Source organism: Apodemus sylvaticus, chromosome 13 (assembly GCF_947179515.1).
Source record: "Apodemus sylvaticus chromosome 13, mApoSyl1.1, whole genome shotgun sequence".
NCBI lineage: Eukaryota > Metazoa > Chordata > Mammalia > Rodentia > Muridae > Apodemus > Apodemus sylvaticus.
Window position 1 is genome coordinate 19,536,524 of NC_067484.1, and position 23,843 is coordinate 19,560,366.

The window sequence follows — 23,843 nt, forward strand, 5'->3', positions numbered from 1 at the left end:
CCGTTGTTTGCTCCAAACTGGCAAGGTCCGGGTCCACGTCACACCTGGCCTCTCATTGAGCTGTTCTGACTTGATCGATGATTATTTTTTTTATAAGGGAATGATCAGGAGAAGGAGGAAGAAGAGGAGGAGAAGGAGGAAGATGAAGAAGAGGATTCTGTAGGGTTTATTCAGTAGCGCCAGGACTGTCTACCCTTAACAAGAGTTGGCACCTCAGAGCTGTTGGCAAGCAACTTGCCAGTGCATTTGCTCTGTGACAAGTGACCAAGGTGTCTCCGTTTGGGCTGAGGATCTTCTTTCCAGGAGCTCTCTGAGGGACGACTAATAAAAATTCCGAAGTTCCTCTTCGCACTGTCTGTGGGGTGGGCCTAATTCACACCTTACACTACAGTTTGAAGCTGTGCATCTAAAACAACAGTGTCAACTACAGGGTGAGATTCACCAGCAGGCTATGAAAGTTTAGTGAGCAGTATTCGGAACAGAGAGGACTACTGCACACCACACAGAGTGAGGTAACTTTTGTGACATGTTTAGCATGCATATGAATAAATATACTCATTATGGATTGCTGGAGAGAGAGAGAGAGAGAGAGAGAGAGAGAGAGAGAGAGAGAACAGAGACTGTGAAGAGAGAGCTCAGTTAGTAAAGTGTGTGTGGTGTAAGCAAGGATGAGGATCTGACTTCAGATCCCCAGAACCCACAGAAAAAGCTAAGCACCATGTCACATGTCTGTAACGCCAGCACTGGGGGCTAAGACAGAGATGGGTGGACGCCTAAAATAATGAGAGCTTCAGGTTGTGTGAGAAACAAGAGGTACAAAGCAATCGAGACACCCAACATTGTCTAACCTTATATGCAGCCACATATATGTACACACACCTACACTATCAAGTACATACATCACACCTATACATAATATATCACACATAATACCAAAGAACAGAAGGAGAGAAGGAAGAAGAGGAATAAAGGAAGGATGGGAGGAAGGAAGGAAGGAAGGAAGGAAGGAAGGAAGGAAGGAAGGAAGGAAGGAAGGAAGAAAGGAAAGAAGCTAAAGTCTCAAAGGAGACCACAAGCAAATGAACTTTATTTTATGCTTTTGGGTCTCAAAGGGGGCCACCCATTTTGGGAGCTGCCTGATCTTAGGGGTCCCAACATTCTCCATATGAGGAACTGTCTCCAGTGTTCTAGAAAGGATTCCCCAAAGAAGTACGGAGATATCCATGCCTGTGGTGGTGCCGGCCTCACCCACTGGGAACTTGTCACATGCCAGAATCAGTTCTATACCCGGACAGCACTATACCCACAGGGTGCCAACAGAGTGGGACTGTGGCTGGTTAACAGAGGAGAAAGCCACCAGCTGCAGATGGTGAAGTGACTTGTCCTAGGTCACACGGTGGAACCTGAGTCTAAACTTAGTCTGACTCCAGAGCTGCAAAGTCTCCTTCTGGGATAAACTGGAGGAAATTCCTTCTGCCTGCCCATGAGCCACAGGGTGGGGTGGTCCGTGGACACTTTTCCAGACCTGGAGGCTGTTTTCTACGGTCCCTGGGAATGGGGCTCCCCGGTGTCCCAGAGCTCCTTGGCTGTGGGTCCCCTCCTCCCAGAGACTCTCCAGAAGTGGGTTTGATCCGACCCTTCCTCCTTGCTTCCTCTTAGGGCTTTGCAGTTCTTACCTCACCCTCATCCCTTTTTAAAAAGTAAATGCACAGCTAAGATTCGCCTGCCGTAGGCTATGCCAGGGTGTTTGCCACTTCATATGAAAGACCCGAGCATCTGTTGTTACCTGCCAGGGTCCTAGAACCATTCCCAAAGATACAGTCAGACTATGCAAAATCTCAAACTGGTGAGATATAAAATGTGGCCTGTTTAGGTACAGGAAGGGGCATGGGATCCTGCAGGCAGGGCCCAGTCACTCGCTCGCTCCTCCTGTCAGTGCTGAGTGTTGGCTTAGCCTGACCTGCACTTTGGGTGGCTCCTGGGGCAAGAGGTAGCTCCAAGCCTTGACTAGAGGATAGGTCACTTCAGTTCAGGTTCTGGACCAGAAAATACACAGAGGACCTGTTGGTTTTAACTTTGACTGATCATCCACACTGTTTGACTCTGAGCTGTTCAAGAAAACAAAAAAAAATTTTTAGTAGCTTTCACTATTTATCTAGAAAAATAAATTGACTGTTCTGTGTGGGTTTCAGACTTCATCAGATCCAGACAGATTTTCACAGTTCCTCTGATTTCAGTTTGGGTGTTAGCACCTAGCACGGACTTACGCACACATGAACATCAGGTGTGAGTATTTTCATGACAGGGAATCGCTTACCCACCTTCCCTCTGATTTGTCCAGGGAAAGGAATATTTACCCCCAAGTTCTCCCCTGACCCCCACCAGCAGAAAATCCCGGAGCAGAAATTTCTCTGGCCTGGTAGAATGTAAAGAAGATTGTGATGGGGAAGGCGGGTCATTACTCCTCATGACCACTGGTTAGATATTAGCTACCTTGCATCACTGTCTCTATTTTATAGATGAGGTCACTGAGTCCAAGAGAGGCCAGACTAAGTATTGTCATCAGTAAGCATTGTGTAGGGTTTGGAATAAATCCAATATTATCTTTTTGTGGGGGTCCAGGGTTAGGCCCACAGTACTCTCTCATCCCCAGAGCTCAGGACATTTGAGGAAGAAATAAGAGAGCTGAACAGAGTCTCCAAGGTGGATTTGGCCCCGTGTCAACTATGTGGGAGGATCTGGGGCTGAGTGAGGACAGCAGGTTATGGGGTCCCCCAGGAGGGCCAGCCTTTCCGTGAGGGGTCCTACATGGTGTGTAAAGCCTTGTCTGAAGCTCTGCATGGAAGAGGTCCCTCACGATGTTCCCGTCGTCTTCATTCTTTGCCAGCCAGCGGCCGCAGGGAAAGGTCATGCACTTCCCAAGAGACGGAGCATCCACCTCTACCCAGTCTACAAACCAGCCTGGGGCCTTGCCTGTAGATGGACACAGAGAGAGAGAGACAGAGCCCATTAAGAGCCTGTGCAAATATGGCTTCCTGGTGATGAGCTCAGAAACTCCTAGTTCCCTTCCCTGCTCGAGCTCCCAGAGCTACATGTCTTGTAGCACCCTTCACTGACAGCGTTGTCAGGACAACACTTATTAAGATGTGCTCGTGGCTGAAACCGCATCCCATTCCAAGCTGGACCAGCGTCAGCAGAAGAGCAGCAGCAGAAGGTGGCTCTTGCCACTGCTGGTCTTGGAGAAGCACTGAGAGGAGGTGACAGGAGGGCAGACAAGTCTGATCAAGAGAAGCAAGGGTGCTGGGGGAGGACTAAACTCCAGACAAGGAGCTCAGGGATGCACAGAAAGCGCGTGTCCACGGAGACGGTCTCCTGCCATCAGGGTGCCCTGGAGACGATGCTCACATCTCCTCGTTCTATTTGTGATGGATAAAGCAATAAGCATTCAGCTCAGGGAAGGAAATGAAGGCTAGGAGGAGACCCTTGTGTTACAGTCCCAACAACGCTGCTTCTAGAATGTGGTTTCTTCCTCAAGCTAAGAAACGGAGGTTTGGGGAACAGCAAAGAGTCCTACTTTACTGTGGAAAAAATATGGATACATCCTTTGTCTGGCTGCTTTGTCAGTGGATTCCATGAAGGTGTGGCTATCTCCTAATCTGGGTTCCTAATCTGGGGTCCCTAGGCTAGCAACTGTGTATGACCAAGGGACTTGAAAGATAAGCACATTCTTAGAATCCCTGAATCAGAGACGCTGGGGTGGACCTAGAAGTCATGTTCTAATATCCCCTCCCACTCTGAATGACGGCAGTGTGCCATCAGGTTAGAGACCCTTTGATCTCTTTCAGATGCTCATTTAAATTACTGAGGTTGAGATCTGGAGGAAGACTTCCAAAATCACCTGTGTGCAAGTGCCACTGAAGATCAACAAGCCCAGAATCTGTGACAGCCGGGGTCCACTGGGCAAATGAGATTCGGAAGCTGTCGTGATGGAAGGCTTGCAGCCCACAAGTGACTGGTCTATGGGCTCTCCAGTTCTAATAGGGGACAGAAGGGAGGGAAACCAGACCTGTGTTGTCATGGCCGATTCGAACTTTCCAAAGGTCTCCCAGATCCAGTGTCTCCACAGTGAAGATTTCAATGCTGTCCCTTTCAAATTTGTCACTGTTGGTTTTGGAGGACTTCAGGAGGGTCATTCCTGCCAACCAGATAAGCCCATTGAGACTGACTGGCTCTGAAACTGTCCCAGCCTGCTCTCACCACCTTCCTTTCTTGTCCTAATAATGACCAACCTTCTAAACTCCCATCAAACCATCAAAGGGGCTGCACCTCCCACAGAGTGCGTGGTCTGTGTATGTTATATGTGTGTGGTGTATATGTGTGTGTGTGGTATATATGTATGTATGTGTGTATGCTGTATGTATGCATGTGTATGGTATGTGAAGTGTGCTTATGGTATGTGTGTAGGTGTGGTGTATATGTATGTAGCACAAGTATGTGTAGTGTATGTGGTATGTTTTTTAATTATGTAGTATATATGTGTGTGGTATGTGTGTAGGCATGGTGTACATGTGTGTGATACAAATATATGGTCTGTATGCATGTATGTGTGTGCATGTATGTGTATGGTATGTGATGTGTATGTGGTATGTATGTAGGTGTGGTGTGAATGTACGTGGTACATGTATGTGTAGTGTATGTGGTATGTATGTATGTATGTATGTGTGTGCGTACATGTATTTGTATGGTATATGATGTATGTGTGTGTATGTATTTGTGGTATGCGTGTAGGGGTGGTATGTATGTGTATGGTGCATGTATGTGTAATGTATGTGGTGTGTATGTATGACTATTCTTTTATTGATTTTTTAACATCTATTTTTTTCCTTTTTTTTGAGACAGGGTTTCCCTGTGCAGCCCTGGCTGTCCTGGAACTTACTCTGTAGACCAGGCTGGCCTCAAACTCAGAAATCCACCTGCCTCTGCCTCCCAAGTGCTGGGATTAAAGGCATGTACCACCACTGCCCAGGTATTGATCTTTTAAAAACTCCCTCGTGTATGCTTGCAATTCCTAGTTTGTATCTAAAGAAAAGCTTCCTCCATGTTCATCCAGGAGACATCAGGGAGGCTTACAGCTGGTGTGGATTCTTCTATAACCTTATGGTTCTCTGCATGGGTACAGAGCCAGTGACAAAGTCACCTGCTCTACACTCACGAACCATCAGCAATCCCTGTGGGGATGTGACATGCAAAAATTCTGGAGACTCACCTAGACTTACAATTAGAGAGCTTCAGGTGCCCTGACTGGCTGTCCCAGACATGAACTTTGGGGCTGGCCTTGGTGTCAGCCTGAAATCTGAGGTGGACTCAGTCTTTACCATCCCCTCCTACTTCATTGGTATCATGCTGCCTTTACTCCAGCTGCAGTTTCTCGTGCAGAAAGCCTTCTCACATAAACGTTCAGAGAGACAGACCGTGCTGAAAATTGCTTATTGCCTTGATTTCCTCAGTTAGGAAGAGGTGACGTGGCGCTTTCCCTGCAGAGCTACTGTGGGGCCTGAAGGAGCTTCTCATGCTGAGTGTTCCACAGCAGAACCAACAACAGAAGGCCCAGGGAAGGAAGGGCATGGCCAGAGCCCCGCACCTCCCTTGAACATGACTCAGGAACCATCGGACAGACCCACAGATCATCAGACATGACCTAACTCATTCATTATACACAGCTTGCTTTATTTAACCTATTAAGTAATAGTGATGATTGATGTCTATTGAGTGCCACTTTGACCTCCAAATTTTAAGTGCTCTGTGTCATAAAACTCAGAGCAAAGACACAGAAAGCTTTATCTCTCTTACAAAATGGAGAAAACTGAGGCAGAGAATGGTTAAGCAATGTGCCCTGATAACACAGCCTGGAATGGAAATTTGAACCAGTCAGTCAGGCTGCAGAGGCATGTTTTGCATTAACATGGTCTCACAGCCAGGGATGGGGTTCGCTCATTCCTCAGTGGTGCCTAGCAGAGGGCTTCAAGCTAATACATGAAAGTCACTCAAAAGATTGTTTCCTGTGTAGACTAGGTCATGGTGGCTGGGAGAGGATTGGGTGGGAGGTGACAACAGTAAACCGAAGGAACCACCTTTCCTGAGGTCCTGTGCAGCTGCAGGAGTAACTCAGGCATTCTCTGAAGGCTTTATAGGAACCCCAGGGCTGAGCTTTGTTGAACTTGAAAGAGTCCTTTCTTCCAAGAGATTACTGAGGCACGGTAGGCATGGTTAGGGCAAGGGCTACAGGAGCAGGCTACCTACAGAGGAATTGCCTTTGTCTCATGGGGCCCAGTACTGTGTTCTTTGGGGAGAGAGGTGCGTAAAAGAGTTTATAGAAACAGGAATCTTCTGCTAAGTCCACAGGGTGCTTCTCTCTTACCGTTGTTATCTTGGGTGCCAAAGAGTGTGATGAAGACATTGGCATCTGTGCCTGCATTCTTCTTGTCCCCAGTCTTTATGGTTACTGAAAATGTGGTTGATTTATCTGCCAGGAGGAGAGGACAGAGAGGGGAGTTGTAGATCACCTGGGGGATCCAAGAAGAGGAAGGACAGGCTGCGTGGTCCTACCACTGTGGCTCTGTCACTCAGTTCCTCCCCTGTATCAGTCCTATACCTGGGAGCCCCATGATCAGCAACAAACATGTCTGTTCACATGGTCAGTTCTGCACATTGCTTTCCTTGGAGTGCTGCAAGCTCTAGAAACTCCTCAATGGAGAAATGCCCCTGCCATGGTTCCTACAGGAAGCCCTGTTGGTGTACAGGGGTGGCACCTGGTCAAGGAAACATGAGGTGGCTGGGTGTCAGAAGCCCAGAGCCAGGAGCTCTGCTCAGACCTCTCCAGGCTGGGTGGAGCTTTAGGGAATGAAGATAGGCATCATGGGCCTCTTGCCAGATAGTGCTATTTTTTTCCCCTCAGAAATATGCCTCGGGAGCCTAGAAACTGTATCTGCTAGTCATACAGGAGCACGCCCCGCCCCCATCCCCAACCTCTACAATCTCTCCATGAAGAGAGGAGAGGGCAGGGCAGCTACAGTGTCAAGGAGGAGTTGCCCAGAGCCCATAAGTAGGGAAAGGGGACAGAGTTCAGAGGAAGGAAAGGGAAAGGGAGATGGGAGGAGGGAGAAGGAGGAAGAGGAAGAGAGAGAGGAAGAGGAGGTGGAGGAAGAGGGGGAGAGGAGGGGCAGGAGGAGGAAGAAAAGGAAGAGGAAGAAAAGGAGGAGGAAAGGAAGAGGAAGAGGAAGAGGAAGGGGTCAGGAAGCAGAGAATGAGGCAGAGGAAGAGGAAAAGGAGGAGGGAAGGAGGGGAGGAAGAGGAGGGGACAGAGGAAGAAGAAGAGGAGAAGGTGGAGGAGGAGGAGAAGGTAGAGGAAGAGGGGGAGAAGGTGGAGGAGGAGGAGATGGAGCAGGAGGAGGTGGAGGAGGAGAAGGTGGAGGAAGAGAAGATGGAGGAGGAGGAGGTGGAGGAGGAGGAGAAGGTGGAGGAGGAGAAGGTGGAGGAGGAGAAGATGGAGGAGGAGAAGATGGAGGAGGAGGAGAAGGTGGAGGAGGAGAAGGTGGAGGAGGAGAAGGTGAAGGAGGAGAAGGTGGAGGAGGAGAAGGTGGAGGAGGAGAAGATGGAGGAGGAGAAGGTAGAGGAGGAGAAGGTGGAGGAGAAGAAGGTGGAGGAGGAGAAGGTGGAGGAGGAGAAGATGGAGGAGGAGAAGATGGAGAAGGAGGAGAAGGTGGAGGAGGAGAAGGTGGAGAAGGAGGAGGTGGAGGAGGTGGAGGAGAAGGTGGAGGAGAAAATGGAGGAGGAGAAAGTGGAGGAGGTGGAGGAGGAGAAGATGGAGGAGGAGAAGGTGGAGGAGGTGGAGGAGGAGAAGGTGGAGGAGGAGGAGGTGGAGGAGGAGAAGGTGGAGGAGGAGAAGATGGAGGAGGAGGAGAGGTGGAGGAGGAGGAGGTGGAGGAGGAGAAGATGGAGGAGGAGAAGGTGGAGGAGGAGGAGGTGGAGGAGGAGAAGGTAGAGGAGGAGAAGGTAGAGGAGGAGAAGGTGGAGGAGGAGAAGGTAGAGGAGGAGAAGGTGGAGGAGGAGGTGGAGGAGGAGAAGGTGAAGGAGGAGAAGATGGAGGAGGAGAAGATGGAGGAGGAGAAGATGGAGGAGGAGAAGATAGGGGAGGAAAAGGTGGAGGAGGAGAAGGTAGAGGAGGAGAAGGTGGAGGAGGAGAAGGTAGAGGAGGAGGAAGGGGAGGAAGGAAAGATGAGATAATGGACAGAATCATCTCTAGTATAAGAAACCTTTTTGCTCCAGAGCCAGGTTGTCAAGGGGGTTATTGTCGCTCTGCCCCCCGCCCTCCTCATCTTCGCTGGGTAGCACGTAGGACTCGTCCACTGGCAGCAGCTCCCTCGACAGCTGGCCGTCATCCTCCTCAACTGCTAGCCAGCGCTGGCATGGAAAATAGTACCTGTAGGGTAGGGTAAGGAAGATTGGGCTAACTCTTTGGAAATATCTCATATGAGAATTGAAACAGGCTGGCAGTAAGGGCTCCCCCAGGGGCTGCAATGCCCCTGCCTGCCCTCCACAGCATTGTACCCCCATTCTGCCGGGTCTAAAAATTATACCCACATGTGGATAAATACTAAACCCAGAGACACTCCTGTCTGCGATACACCCTTCTTGGGCAGACTGAGTCCAGCTTCCACAGAGCTGCACAGGGAAGGCGCTCTACAAACGTGCGTGGGGTCCATGGACTTTGACGGCATAGACCAGGCATGCTTATGGGAGATGCAGAATGTGTCTAGGGAGCAGAAAGTGACATCCCAACCATCAAGGGAGAGAATGTCCATGAAGACTTCTCCACAGAAAAGCAGTACCCAGCATAAGGGGAGTGGGGAGGGCTGGAGAGGAAGGTGGACCGTGAGAGGGCAGACGGGTTACTAAAAATGCACATCTACAGTTCAACTATCTCCTGAGGACTCCTCAGCTAATCCTTGTGTGATCTTGAACAAATTCTTTCCTAGGATCATCATATTTAGTCAGTGGAGAGCCAGGGCTCCCAGTCTCACTTGGATCTTGCACAAACAATGGTTTGTGGTTTTGTGTGAATCCCCGTTGACATTTGGAATACTCTCTTGTGGCTAAGGGTATGCTCTTTGTAGGAATATGCTAATTCAGCCACGGTCGCTCTTGCTTTTTCTGTCCTTCTCTTTCTTTTTCCTCAGCTATGCTCAGCACTTGTAGAGGCTGTGTGCCAGCGTCTAAGCTCCAAGGGTCTGAGAATGAAGCCCCTCTGCAGGCTGGGGGCCACTGCTGTTCATCTGCATCTCTGTTCCTTGCCCTGCTGTGAAAATGCCGCTTATAAACTAATCCAGTCCTGAGGTAGACAGTATCCTGCAAGTGTCTCTTCTTGCTGTCCATGTCCTTAGCACCTCCAAACAATAGAGAAACTGACCAGAGGGTGTGACATCAGCCCCACATTCAGACCGGCAAGGAAGGCCGTTTTTGACTGATAGACTGGAAGGCGAGAACCACGGTACTGTGGCGACTCGGAGTATACAGCCATGAAATCATGTTTCTGTGGGAAATGTGCATTGTTTCTTCTTCTTTTTTTTAATTGAATATTTTATTTATTTACTGTACTGGCTGGTTTTGTGTGTCAACTTGACACAGGCTGGAGTTATCACAGAGAAAGGAGCTTCAGTTGAGGAAATGCCTCCAGGAGATCCAGCTGTAAGGCATTTTCTCAATTAGTCATCAAGGGGGCAGGGCCCATTGTGGGTGGTGCCATCCCTGGGCTGTATTCTTGGGTTCTATAAGAGAGCAGGCTGAGCAAGCCAGGGGAAGCAAGCCAGTAAGAAACATCTTTCCATGGCCTCTGCATCAGCTCCTGCTTCCTGCCCTGTGTGAGTTCCAGACCTGACTTCCTTTGGTGATGAACAGCAATATGGAAGTATAAGCTGAATAAACCCTTTCCTCTCCAACTTGCTTCTTGGTCATGATGTTTGTGCAGGAATAGAAGCCTTGACTAAGACATTTACATTTCAAATGTTATTCCCTTTCCTAGTTTCCCCTCCAGAAACCCTCTATCCCATCCTCCCTCTCCCTGCTTCTATGAGGGTGCTCCCCCAGCCCCCCACCAGCTCCTGCTCCCCACCCTGGCATTCCCCTACCATTTGGTCATCGAGCCTTCACACTACCAAGAAAGGGCCTCTCCTCCCATTGATGTCTGACAAGGCCATCCACTGCTACATATGTGACTGGAGCCATGGGTCCCTCCATGTGTACTCTTTGGTTGGTGGTTTAGTTCCTGTGTACTCTGGGGGGCGGGGGGGTCTGGTTGGTTGATATTGTTGTTCCTCCTATGGGTTGCAAACCCCTTCAGCTCCTTCAGTCCTTTCTCTAACTCCTCCATTGGGGATCCCGTGCTCAGTCCAATGGTTGGCTTTGAGAATTCGCCTCTGTATTTGCCAGGCTCTAGCAGAGCCTTTTAGGAGACAGCTTTATTAGGCTCCTGTCAGCAAGCACTTCTTGGCATCCATAATAGCATTCTGGTTTGGTGTCTGTATAGGAATGGATCCCCAGGTGGGGCAGTCTCTGAATGGCCTTTCCTTCTTAAATTGAGAGTTGGCTGGTTACACTTTAACTCAGGTCAAATGGCTCAGGAATAATAGGCCGCAGTTGTAAATTATGGGAGAGAGAGAGGTAGGGTGAGTTAGAGAGGTGGATTGTGGCAGAGACAATGAGAGCCAGAAAGGGTGAGGAAAGAGGCAGAAACAGAGGCACTCACAAAAAAATAGCCTAGGAGATGAAGGGGTGGGGGCAGAAGCCAGGAGGGAAGGCTCATCCCTCCCACAGGCACCTGCTGAGAACCCCCCCCCCAACCCACCCCAAGCAGCAGCAGCAAGGAGAAGAAGAAGCAGGAGGAGGAGGAGGAGGAGAAGGAGGAGCAGGTGGGGGGAGGAGGAGCAGGAGAAGAGGAGGAGGAGCAGGAGGAGGAGTGAATGGCTTGTGGCGCTCCATTGTCCCTGACACACCTGCAGCAGGATGTTGAAGGCCACCGCTCTCTCTCACAGCTGCAGCACCAGACAGCAGAGATCCCCTTGAAACCTGCTTCCAACAGGCAGAAGCAGATCCAGGCTGGAGCTAGGCCAGGGTTCTTTAGCCCTCTTTCCCTGTGGCTGGTGATCACACATGGAAGTCCAGGGAGGCTGGGCCTAGTGACCCTTCCATCCTCCCACAGGAGTAATTACATCCAGCTCAGACAGGTCTTTGGACCCAGAAGATGTAACAGGCAGGGACTTATAAGGAATAAAGGAGAGAGGGGCCAAGCAGGCATTCTGGGCCCGAGGCAAAGCACCCAGCTCAGACCAAGGCAGAGCAGGAAAGAGCCCCAGGTTGAGTGGGCAGGAGGTTCACATGGAATTAAAGCTTGGGACCAGTTTAAAACAACACACACACACACACACACACACACACCTTATTTGAAAGTAAAAATTGACTGAGAAGATTACACATTCAAACATTGAGTGTAAATAGTCAGCAAGGGCTGATGGCACTAAACCTGTAATCCCCGCTACGAGAGAAGCTGAGGTAGGAGGATCAGGAGTTCAAGGCCGGCCTAGGTAACTTAGTGAGACTGATTCAAATTAAAAGCAAAAAGCAGGCTAAGTGTATAGCTTGATGTACGGTGAATGCCTAGATCTCTTCTAGATACCGGGCAGCTACAGTAGTAATGAGGAGGTAGTTTCTTAGGTGTGTCACGGTGGGAAAATGATAAAAACTAAATAGGTCAGATAAAAAGGGATCCAGAGACAAGAACACAGACATCCCAGGGGTCTGTGAGGCCTTGACAGCTAGGCAGAGTCCTGCCTAGACACAGGGAGAGGGAGCTCTGGGAAGAGATGCCAAGAAGGGAGGACCACTGATATAAAGGTTCCAGGAAGGTCTGTTCTTGTTTGCCTTAAGGAATAACAAGAACAAGCAAAAGAGAGACGGGGGCAGAGTCTGGGGCTAGACTCAAGAGCTGGGAGAGGAGATGGAAAGACTGTATAAGCTGGGTAGGGCATGCTATGTTCATCCTATCGAAGACGGGTGCCTCTGTAGGATTTGGAGCAGAGGCCTGAAGAATTCTGGTCTGTGTGACGTAAGATGGCGAGTCACAAGGGAGAAGTGGTAGCCTGTCACCATGGACTAAGACTCACGCTCTTCTGAACCAAGAGCCACCACATTCTGCTAGCAGACTGGGGGGTAGGTGTGAGACAGAGAGGGGTCCAGGAAAACCAGCTGGAAGGGCAGATGCTACCACACAGGGGAAGAATCAGGGTTCTCCACCCCCTGATTACTAGGCACCCCACCCCGCCCCACTGTAAAGACTGAGAGTTCACAGGGAAGACCTTGGGTCCCCTCTAGACTAGCAGCGTCTCTCTAGGAGATCTGCTGTTCTGATTCTGTGTTCTGGACTTCTGTGAATTTCCCTGTGTTCTCCAAGATGAAGCGGTGCTCAGTGTCACTGTGAAGACTGTTGAAGTCAGTTCATTATTGGAGAGGGCCTTCTTATTAACTCAGCACAGCCCAGTGACACACACAGAAAAGGGTGGGCAGGATAGAGCGATGAGGCAGGAACGAAGGGCAAAGGGAGGACCGGGGAGAGGACTTCCTTCACAAGAGCAACAGAAGCGCACGCTGCCTGGACAGAGGCTCAACCAGAAGCCATAGCCCTTCAGAGGAGAAAATTGTTGCAAATTATTGAAATGCATAAAGGAACAGTTGGACGAGAGAGGAAAAGTCCCCGGGGTAGCACTTTAATTTCTAAATATACAGTTCCTCACATATTCATCTATTGGCAGAATAATCAAACTCTCAAGAGTAGAATTTTTTTAAACTCACTTAATGTCTTGATTTGAAATAAAAGGTAAGAGCAGTAACGTTTTTAAAGAACCAACGAAATAGGACAAGTGCTGACAGATATTCAAACAGATTACAAAGCTACAGTAATTTTTAAATTGTTGGGCTGGACCAGAAATGTCAAATCAACAGACGAGAGTAGCTAACGGGATGGAGCAGGAGGGGGAGCTGGGTGCTGGCCCCTCCCAGCCTGCCCTCAGCAGCACTCTGGTCTTGCCCAGCTGAAAAGCCTTTGCCTTACAGGGACATCTTGGTAAGTAAGCAGGGTGGCGTCTCTAAGCCAATTTGTTAGAAGAGGAAATGACAGCCGTAAAGAGTAACCTAGCGCAAGTTAGACAGAGGACCCACCCGGGTCAGGACCCTGTGGTCTCATCACAGGACCATTTTGCCAACAAGAATACAGAGCAACTGTGAGAGGGGCATCTGGTCCTCTTGGGATGACCAGGCAGGGTCTGGGGGGAAGTAGGATCAGTTAATCCCTGTCCTGTGGAGCTTAGCACAAGAGGACTCAGTCCAAGACACAGCAGGCTGCAGGCCAAGACATTTCTTCAACAAATATTTATCTATTAAGTGCTTACTAAATCTCACAGACTATCAGATCCTCAGCAGTCCTGAGACCATTCCAGAGCTAGCATGCTTTCCTCCATGCCACTGAACTCCACATGGAGAAGCTCCTCGTCCAAGAGGCAGTTGTGGCCTAGTGGTAGGAACACACCACAGCTCACATTGGTGGTCTAGATGTCAGGGCTGGTTCTGTCACCAGCAAGTTCTAGGGCAAGGGCTCCTTCATCTATGGGGAAGACCAAACACTCCCTTCCCAGGCTAGGTCAGAGGGTGGCTATGGGTTGCCAACAGGTAGCAGTCCGGCCCACTACCCACCTACATATATCAAGTTAACCAGAGATTTGCATCTGTAAGTGGTTGAGAAGAAAAAGTCAAAAGAACAGTAGCATTTAAGGTACTGAAATTCAAATTTCAGGGTCCACACACAAAGTTTGATTAGCACACAGCTCTGTTCCCCACTTCAGTGCCATTCAAGATTGCTGTTTCTGTTGGCTTTCTTTTGAAACAGGGTCTCACTATGTAGTTCAGGCTGGCCTGGAACTCACTATGTAGACCAGGCTGGCCTTGAACTCACTGACATCTGTCTGTGTCTGACTCCCAAGTGCTGGGATTAAAGTATGCATTAGCACATTCAGCTAAAGCTACATTCGTACTTTCCTGGTAGGGTGCCTTCTACAGAGACCAGATGCTGTTCAGAACTGAAATGTTTTCTGTGTGGCCCTTTAAGAAAACTTTTCTGATCTCTGTCCCTCAGAACATTACAACTGTACTCTAAGTTGATGTCTCCATGAAAAGTTGTAGGTGAAATGAGATGCTGAAGAGGGTTATCTGACAGGGCAAGAACTTCTGGGAAGGAGAGAAGAGATGCAAAGCTCCTCCAGATTCCTCTATGGTCAAACTCATCCTAGCCTCAGCCACCCCCCTCCCCCGGCCTGGCCCCAGACATCACCTCTGAATACCTAGTCTTCTCTCCAGGACTAGTTTAGCATCAAGCATGACCTCTGACCCTTCCGCCTCTCAAATCCCACTCACGTGGTCTCGTTATTCATGTCAGTGATGTCGACTCTGTCCAGGAACCAGCCGGGCCTGTTGCCCGTGTTGTCATGGCGAATGCGAATCTTGGTGAGAGCCCCCAGGTCGATGGCATAGATGGTGAAGGTGTCAGTCTAGGAATGGAGACAGGATGCCTCAGATGGGCAACATAGGCCCTTGCTCTCAGCTCTAGTCTCTCAAGCACCCAAAGGAAGATCATAGAACGCAGAGCAGCCAGAGCTGGGGCGGGCAGAATCGGGCTCCTCAGTCTGGTGTTAGCACCGTACTTGTTTTATTGAGCTCTGCAGGTAGCTTAGGTTGGTCTTGAACTTGTTGTCCTCCTGCCTCTCGCCCTCCAAATGCTAAGATTACTGATGTACACTGCTATGCCCAGCTCTTATACCTTTGCTTTATAACCTGGGACCTATGAATGTATCTTCCCATTTCCGTTGTGCTGAAGAAAGTAGAGAAAGGAGAAAGATAGGGACCCTGAGAGAGGCAGAGGAGAAGTCGAGTTAACTGGATTTCCCATTGGTTGTTTTCGGTTTTTTTCAAGACAGGGTTTTGTGTGTGTGTGTGTGTGTGTGTGTGTGTGTGTGTGTGTTCCTGACTGTCTCTGGAACTAGGTCTGTAGATGAGGCTGGTCTTGGACTCACAGACACCACCCACCTATCTCTGCCTCCTGAGTGCTGGGATTAAGGGTGTGTCCCACCGCCACCCCGCTGGGTCTCACGTTTGTGATGAGTACCTATGTGTGGGGAGGGATCCAATGAGACCCTGCTCTCAGTGTGCACATGAGTTTGTGCTGAGCGCCTGCCGCAGACAGGGCTGAGCAAACACAAGCAGGCTGACAGGAAAGATTCGGCTCCGCTCCTCCCTCAGGGAGAGGGGGAGTGGGGTGTGAGCACACACAAGTCTCGGGGCAGCCCCTGCATCAGGGGAAGAAGACAGAACAGAGACCCAGTGTGTGACTGGGGCCTCCTGGATACACTGTTTAAAAGCTCTTCATTCTGAAAGACTTTAAACCTGCAGGAAACCTGCAGAAATAGATATAGCCGTGGCCTGCCTTCTCTTGGGTGCTGCCCCTACATGCAACATTAACTGGAATTCTCCATTCTCTCTCTCTCTCTCTCTCTCTCTCTCTCTCTCTCTCTCTCTCTCTCTCTCGTTTTTACTTTGTTTTTCTGGATCAGTTTAAAGTAGATGGTAGATATTGTGATCCTTCACCTCTCAATAGTTTAGTATGGATACCTAATAACAAAGACACACTCATCTATGCAATGATCAAACCTGTTGATCTTTCAACTCTTTGAGAATCTTGCTGTCCCTGGCACACAGCTAAACTAAACTGTCCAGATTGAGTCGTGCCTGTCCACCAAACCTCCCCAAAGTGCCATCTCTTTGTTTTGTGAGACAGAGTCTCATTCTGTAGTCAAGACTGGCCTCAAACTCGGGGGCTGGAGAAATGGCTCCAGGTTAAGAACATCTGTTCCTCTTCTAGAAGACTAAACTTGATTCCCAGCCCCTCACACAGTCATTTACAGTGTTTATAACTCCAGTCTCAGGGGAATCTAAAGCCCTCTTCTGACCTTTGTGGGGACTGCATGGACCTGGTGCACAGACAGACATACACACAAGCAAAAACATCCATACACACAGATATAAAGAAAGCTAGTTTTTAAACCTCCTTAGCTTACTTGATGTCTAAATAGGGTATTCTCTGGATGATCCTAGGACCAATTAGCCCATGGGATTCCCTTGCAGGAATTTGCTTGTAGTTTTAACATTACTCTGCACTTACAGAAGGGAGCTACAGCCAGACCTCACCAGACTGAATGCAACACCTTATGAGACACACAGCAGAGGTGATGTTGGCAGAGGTGATGTTGGCAGAGGTGATATTGGCAGAGGTGGCTGCAGGAAGAATGCCCCACATCTGGTGCTCACCCACCCAAGAACCAGAGAGCACTCACTCTACCTGGCCCTGCTCAAACTTGTTGGACTTGTCTGATTTCTTCAGAGGCCGCTCCCCTGTGTCCCCGTATTCCTCACCGTAGATGGTCAGGTACACGTTGGCATCAGTGCCAGCCTTGGGCACGTTCCCTGTGATCACCTGGACCTCATAGGTGTTGGCTGGAGACACAGAAAGACACAGCATTGAGAACACGAGAGCCGTGAGACAGCGTTGGGGCCCCTGCCCTTGGATCCAGGTGGGTTCTGGAAGCCAGAAGGTTCTACAGCTATCCCACACCAGCTCACCCTCCTCCCACCCAAATCTTGACTTTGCCACGAAATCAAGACCCAACGGGCCTCCCACCTTACCCCCACATTTGGCTATAACAACGTGTGTGAGAGTTCCTCCCAAAGCCAATGTTTTCCCCCCTATGAGGCACAGGTCAAGGGCTGTGGTTACCTCCAAACAGGTGGGGTCAATGGTCACTTTCCGGGTGCAATCAGGAAAGCTATTTATGAACCACACTGGAGTCCCACCTACTCAGTCTCTACCTAAGGGACATTGAATCATCCTGCCCCGCCTCCCAGTCCCTTTAGGGAGAAATATGGCCCCCTTGGTGTTTTTTTTTCAGGCTTACGCTCAGGACCAGGCTGACCAGCTGGAACCAATTCCACGACAAGTTCATTGTCCTCCTTGCCACGGGCCAGCCAGCGGTTAGCGTCGAACTTGTACTGCACAATCACCTCCTGCATCCCTGGCCCACACTCCTCTTCTTCCTCCTCCTCCTCCGACTCCTCCTCCTCTTCCTCCTCGGATGAGGACTCTTCTGAGGAGGACTCTTCTTCCTCAGAGCCCTCCTCCTCCTCATCGCTGCCTTTCTTCTTTTTCTTCTTCTTTCTCTGTAGCTTAGCCTTCAGCCTTTCCTTCTTCAGCAGCTGCCTCAACTTGTCCTTCTCCTTCTTCTTCCGGGCCTCCTCCTCCGGGGTCAGGTTCTCCTCCTGCACCACCAGGTGCCGCAGCCACACTGTGTCCACAAACCAGCTGGGCCCAAAGCCCTCACCTGTGTGTCCCAGTCGGATCTTGTAGATCTCACCCACGTCTGCCGCTTCCAGCTGTGCAAAGTGTAGGGCAGCAGGTGACATGGCTCCTGCCATCCTCCCCGCCTCCCCCATGAAGCCAGTGCTGAGCTGCAGTGTACAGAGGTCTCCCACTATGCCCGACTCTTCCCCAGGCTTAAGGAAAACACTTCTTTCTAGTTCCGATGGAGTCAACCTCCATGCTTTGTCTTTTGCCCTTACTCTTTGCTCACACAGTTCCCTCATAGTGCTAGGTCGGCTGCTATTCCTTTCTTACTCCAACCCCAACTTGTTCATAGTCCTGGGTCTCATTATTACCTTAAAAACACACAGACAGAGCCTGGCAGTAGTGGCCCACGCCTTAAATCCCAGCACTTGGGAGGCAGAGGCAGGCATATCTCTATGAGTTCGAGGCCAGACTGGTCTACAAAGAGAATTCCTTGACAGGAAACCCTGTCTTGAAAAGAACAAACAACAAAAACAAAAGCCACCCAAACAAAAAAGTCAGACAGTAACTTCTGTGTTCTCTTTACAATTGTGCCTACTATTAGGAAGATATCGTTTTGGCAATAAGTAAAGAAATATATTTTCTTTTTGTGGAAATGGTGAACAAAACCTTCACCCATTTCTTCAGAGGTCTCTATCTTCCCAGTCACCTGGGTTTACCAGACCCTTGAGCACCAAAGGCTTAGCTGGGTCTGGTCCTATTCTGCCATCTTGGAGCTCTAGAGCTGTGTTGTGGTTTGGTTACAAAATGTTCCTCAAGGGCTCCTGTTCTGAACCCCTAGACTCCAGCTGGTGGCAGTGTCTTGTGAAACTGTGGAGGGACTGAGTCCTGTTTTTTACAGCCTGGCCTCATTCCCTGTTGCTCTCTGCTTCACCATTATAGACACCACATGACCAGCTGCCCCACTCTCCTGCCTTGCTACAATGGACTCTATCATTAAACATGAACATTTGTCCCTAAGTTGATTTTTTTCAAGTATTTTGCACCAGTCATGAGCAAAGAAACTTACGATGAGCTATGAGTTCCTTTTAAGGACAAAGGCCATCATTCTGAGTGTCTTCCCTCAGGCCTAGTGCACTGTGGCTCTTCAACCTCACAGTGTCGTGGTCTCATGAGTCCCACGTCCTCAGGAAGAGGAGGCTCAGACTTTGTGGGGAGCCTAACCTGAAGTCCTTTCTGTATGGCTCTCCTGTGACCTTGATATTGAACCTGTCTTCATCTTTGACTCTTTTCAAAGTCCAGTCCCACCAGTTATGCCACCTGAGTGTCAAGGATCTGAGGCCTGAGGCTGTCCTCTAGTAACTCAGTGTCCTGTACTTTGATTCCAGACCTAGTCGAGAACAAAGCTCTAGCAGCTTTGTATTCAGGAAACCACAATGAAGCTTACTTGCCTTCCTTCATAAGGAAGTCATCAAACAAGATGGTGCCTAGGGCCTAGGTAGAGCAGAATTCCTCTTTCTTTGTTGCTTAGGGGATGGGAACTATGCACTGCTCAATTACGATTCTATGATTGCTCCCAGCTTCCCAGGTGCACGTCTGACGCCAACTCTTTTCCTGTTATGGGGACTGCGATGGCAGGCCAGCAGTGATTACAAAGCTGGATTATCCTGATGAGGAGGCTGCCGAGGTCCTGAAAAGTTGACCACATCGGCTTGGGCCTGCCAGTAGTGCATGAGGACACGTGACCCAATGAAGGTCCGTTACCTGTAATGTTCCAGACATCTGTGACCCTGGCCGGGCCCCACATCAGCTAGCACCTTTCCTGGGTACCAGAAATGGCTCTTTACTGAATACCAAGGTGTTTATGGTACAAAACCACACATGGAATACCCAGCATGATCATGTTTCCTCTACACACATGTCTGCAGATGCACACATATGTGCTTGTACACATATACACACACATGCTTCCATGTCCAGCATAAACTCAGTGGCCTTGGCATCCTCCTCCCGTGACAACAACGAACTCACATTTGCATCTTTTTTTCCTCTCAGCCAAAGACTTGCAATGTGAACAAAGGAAGCCCAAGGACATTTGAAAATGCATTAGCAAAGTCTGCCACCTCTCAGGGGCCTGCCTGAGAAATATCACTAGGACTTATCACTAGCCTGGGAGAAGTTCTGCATCAGAGCCATAGCCAAGGGGTAAGCAGAGAGACACGGCCCCGGTGCCACCGCTGGTGGAATAAGAAGCAGTCACTGCGGACAGTGTATCGCAGTCACTGACTGAACTTCCAAGAGAAAGCTACCTCGGAGAACACACCCCACTTCCAAGGACTGATTGGGTGGCTTGGGGTGTGGGTGAGAAAGCACTCTCCCTTAAAGGTAATTCAAGCATGAGACAGGGAAGGACTTCTAGTCATTTCAGATCCCAAAATTAAGGTCCGAGAAAGAAGTTATCATTCAAGGGCATGTGGTAGAGCATGGACAAACACCCATGCTTTCTCTTTTCCAGTTCAAAACTCTACAGTCTGCGCATCGCTTCCAAGAGTCCCTCAGGAGCACAAGGCCATTTTAGTTCCATCCGTCCTCCAGGTAGCATCTCCCAGGCTGGGAGAAGGCAGCCTATTGTCCAGCGGATGCCCCGAGCCACCTTAGCGACTGCCTGTCCTCTGTTGGCACCCACATTGCCTACCTCCCACACACCTGGAATATGTCCTTGGACCCCCGATCAAAAACTTTGGAGCGGCTGGAGAGGAAGAGCACTTCGGTCTTGCCTTCTTCCCCGTAGATCTGCACGTAGACTCGGGAAGTGGTGCCGGCACCACCCACATCCCCCGTCCAAATCTCAATCTCGTAGTGGACCACTAGCAAACAAGGGAGGAAAGGGGTAGTTAGTGATAACAAGGGTAGCTGCAAGCATTTCCCCAGCCCTCCCATGCACTTCCTAAGCCCATCCCCCATGCCCGATCCTTCACAGGCGCCATCTTATCTGACCTCCCCAACACAATGAGCCAATGTGTTGCTGATGGACAGGCTTAGGCTTAGAGGAATAGACTAGGTTGTGAAATGGCAAACCTATGCAATCAGACTGTTGGGTCTAGACATCCATTACAGCACATGTACTCTCAGAGACCAGGAGCGAGGGGACTTGGTACACCAGCTGGTACTCCCTGTTGTCTGTCGGCATGCTAGAGTTTGAGTGTTTATTCCCTCTGTATGGAAATCTAAGAAGCTTTAAGAAGTGATCCCACCATGAGGGCTCAGCCATTCTGTGGGAGGTCGAAGGTGCCCCTGTTTTTCTGTCTCTATCTGGCATGCTAGAATGCATCCAGAGGCTCTCACCAGATACCAGAACACTGGGACTGAACTTCTCAGGGTATAGAACTGGAAGCCTATTTTACATTATATAATCTATAATACTACATACCACCATAGCATTATACTAATAATACATTGTAGGAACAGAAAGTAAATTAAATTGTAAAGTTACTGATGCTGGGAAGATACCACAGGACAAGAAGAAGCAAAAGCTGTGTTTATTTTCCTTCGTTTAAGAAAGGACGAGAGGCTGGAATGACGGCGCTCCTTTAAATCGAAGCACCTTTCAGACTATACCAACACGTGCACACCATAGAAAAACCTGAAAATGTGTTCATGTAAAAGAAATCCTGTGTGTGTGTGTGTGTGTGTGTGTGTGTGTGTGTGTGTGTGTGTGCATGTGTGTGTCTGTGGGTGTCTGTGGGTGGGTGTGTCCCTGTGTGTGTATATGTGTATGTGTGCATGTCTCTGTGTGTGTGCCTGTCCGTGAGTGTATGTGTGTCTGTGTGTGTGAATTGTATGCGCGTATGTATGTGTGTTTTTGTGAGCATGTCTCTGTGTGTGTGCCTGTCTGTGTGTGTGTGTGATTGTGTGTCTGTGTGTGTGAATTGTATGTGTGTATGTGTGTGTGTTTGTGAGCATGTCTCTGTGTGTGTCTGTCTGTGAGTATGTGTCTGTCTGTCTGTAGGTATATGCATCTGTGTGTGTATATATGTATGTGTCCATTTGTGTGTATGTCTCTGTGTGTGTGCCTGTTTGTGCATCTGTGTGTGTGTTCATGCCTGTGTGTATGTGTTTGTCTATCTGTCTGTGTGTCTCTGTGTGTATATGTGTGTGTGTATGTTTGTGTACATGTCTATGCATGTGTGCCAGTCTGTGAGTGTGTGTGTGTTCCTGTTTCTGTGTGTGGTTGTGTGTGTGCATGTCTCTGTGTGTGTGCCTGTTTGTGAGTGTGTGTCTCTGTATGTGTCTGTGTGTATATGAATGTCTATCTGTGTGTGTATATGTGTGTGTTTGTGTGCATGTCTGTGTGTATGTGCCTGTCTGTGCATCTGTGTGTGTGTTCATGTCTATGTGTGTCTATGCATGCACATAAGTGTGTATCCCTGTGTGTATATGTATGTGTATGTTTGTGTACATGTCTGTGCATGTGTGCCAGTCTGTGAGTATGTGTGTATGTGTGTGTGTGTGTGTACCTGACTCTGTATGTGTCTGTGTCTGTGCATGTCTCTCTGTGTGTTCCTGACTGTGTGTCTGTCTGTGTGTATATGTATGAGTGTTTGTGTGCATGTCCATGCCTGTCTGTTGAGTGTGTGTGTTCATGTGTGTACCTATCTGTGTGTGATTGTCTGTATGTGTGTGCATGCCTCTCTGTCTGTGAGTGAGTGTGTGTGTGTGTGTGTACATGGAGTGTCATCCTCTATCAGTCTCCACCTTAATTTTTTGAGACCTGGTCTTTCTCCAAACCTTTAGCTTATCTACTTAGCTAGTTGACTACCTGGCCAGTGAGCTCCAGGAATCCTCTTACCTCCTCCCTCCCTGACACACTGAGGAAGAAATGGACCACCAAACCTAGCTTTTTAGTAAGTTCTGGGGATGCTAACGAAGGTGGCCATATTTGTTTAGCAAGTACACTGCATTCTGGCTGAGGGAGGGCCGCCTCAGCTTCACATTGCTCTTAAAGAGAATTCCTGTGAAGAAGACTGTGGCAAGAAAGCCACAAGCAGCTGCTCTCAGGAGAGAGGTGGACATAGAAAACCCATCTGGTCCACTGTCTTCTCCCACCTCTAAACCTTCGGAAGCCTCCGACCTGCCGTGAGGAAGGATTCGTACAGATGTTGGTAGACTTCTGAAACAAGTCCATCCTGACCTTCAGCTCCTCACAAAAACAGCCTGTCTGCCTGCCCTACCACGACCCTCTCACCCTGCTCCGTTCTCCGCGTTCCCCCTTCTCTGTTAGACAGTCTGTCCCCTCTCTCACAAGGACAAGGCTGTGGCCTGTTTTGGATCACAGAGGCCACAGTAGGACTGGCTGGAGAAACCTCAGCAGACAATTACTGAATGAAAAGTCTGACCTCCTCAGCTACTTTTCCTAAGAAAAGATATATAGATTATGCCCCCAAATTTTCCACAAGGTTGAGAATATACGTTTCCTACGGTTTTCTTCTTCTGTACTTCTCCAGGACAAAAGTTCTATCCCGTTGGGTCCTTATTTTTCCCATCTGTGAAATGAAATCTTGTTGCCTCCCAGAACCACAGTACTAGAGACAACTGGAAGCCCTCACCTCCACCCCTGTGTCTCCTTTCCCCACCACAGGGAGGCAAGATTCAATCACCACAAGGCCCCTCTCCCTCCCTCCAACTCCCCCCCATTCCATCATCCCTCCTTCCCCCACTAGTCATGGAACCCTGCTCAGTGCTGAAGCCCCACCCAGCCTCTTGCATACATTTCTGGATCTCCACCACCTCGCTGGGGTAAAGCTCCACCTCCAGACGCCCGTCAGCCTGGTTCTTATCCAGCCACCGGTTGGCGGGGAAGGTGTACTGCTTGCCTTGGCGGGGCACACGGATCTGAACGCTGCCCAGGAACCAGCCTGCATGCATGCCTGTGCTGTCATGGCCGATCACCAGCCTGTTGATCTGGAAGGAAACTCCAGGAAGGGTGTGTGAACAGCAGCGTGCAGAAATACTCAAGCCTCCACCTCTGTCTGAGTACTGGTGCAAAAATGTCCCCTCGGCTGGGGCTTCCAGCTCCTTAGGAGAAAGCTGTGACCCAGCCCATCCTAGCATCCAGGAACCTGGGGGCCTGCCTACCCAGATGATCTTTTCCTGCCCAGGAGACCATCCCCTCCTCTCTAATCTAACTCACTTCCAAGGTCAGAGGCAGAATAACATTGTTTTCTGTCCAAATAGCGGGCAGTTGGCAAAGACTTTGAAATCTGCTAGGTACTTAAAAATGAGACTGTGGTCTCAGGAGCACTGGGGTGCCCTCGTGCCTGGCAATGGCTGCTGCTTTACTTTGGCTTGATCT

General features: G+C 49.4%; 1 protein-coding gene across 3 annotated transcripts in view; it reads right to left on the bottom strand.

Annotated features, from left to right (window-relative positions):
• The window catches only part of Loxhd1 (lipoxygenase homology PLAT domains 1), a 168,216-nt gene that overhangs the window by 55,796 nt on the left and 88,577 nt on the right, over positions 1 to 23,843 (bottom strand). For 2 of the 3 annotated variants that reach the window (XM_052155666.1, XM_052155665.1), the window contains exons 17-25: positions 23,260 to 23,452; positions 20,198 to 20,358; positions 17,106 to 17,580; positions 16,493 to 16,647; positions 14,515 to 14,648; positions 8,313 to 8,479; positions 6,419 to 6,523; positions 4,067 to 4,195; positions 2,809 to 2,973 (exon numbers count right to left, since the gene is read on the bottom strand). In XM_052155666.1, the coding sequence (XP_052011626.1) occupies positions 2,809 to 2,973; positions 4,067 to 4,195; positions 6,419 to 6,523; positions 8,313 to 8,479; positions 14,515 to 14,648; positions 16,493 to 16,647; positions 17,106 to 17,580; positions 20,198 to 20,358; positions 23,260 to 23,452 (1,684 nt within the window). The remainder of the gene's footprint in view (positions 1 to 2,808; positions 2,974 to 4,066; positions 4,196 to 6,418; positions 6,524 to 8,312; positions 8,480 to 14,514; positions 14,649 to 16,492; positions 16,648 to 17,105; positions 17,581 to 20,197; positions 20,359 to 23,259; positions 23,453 to 23,843) is intronic. The other variant, XM_052155668.1, reaches the window with a different exon arrangement.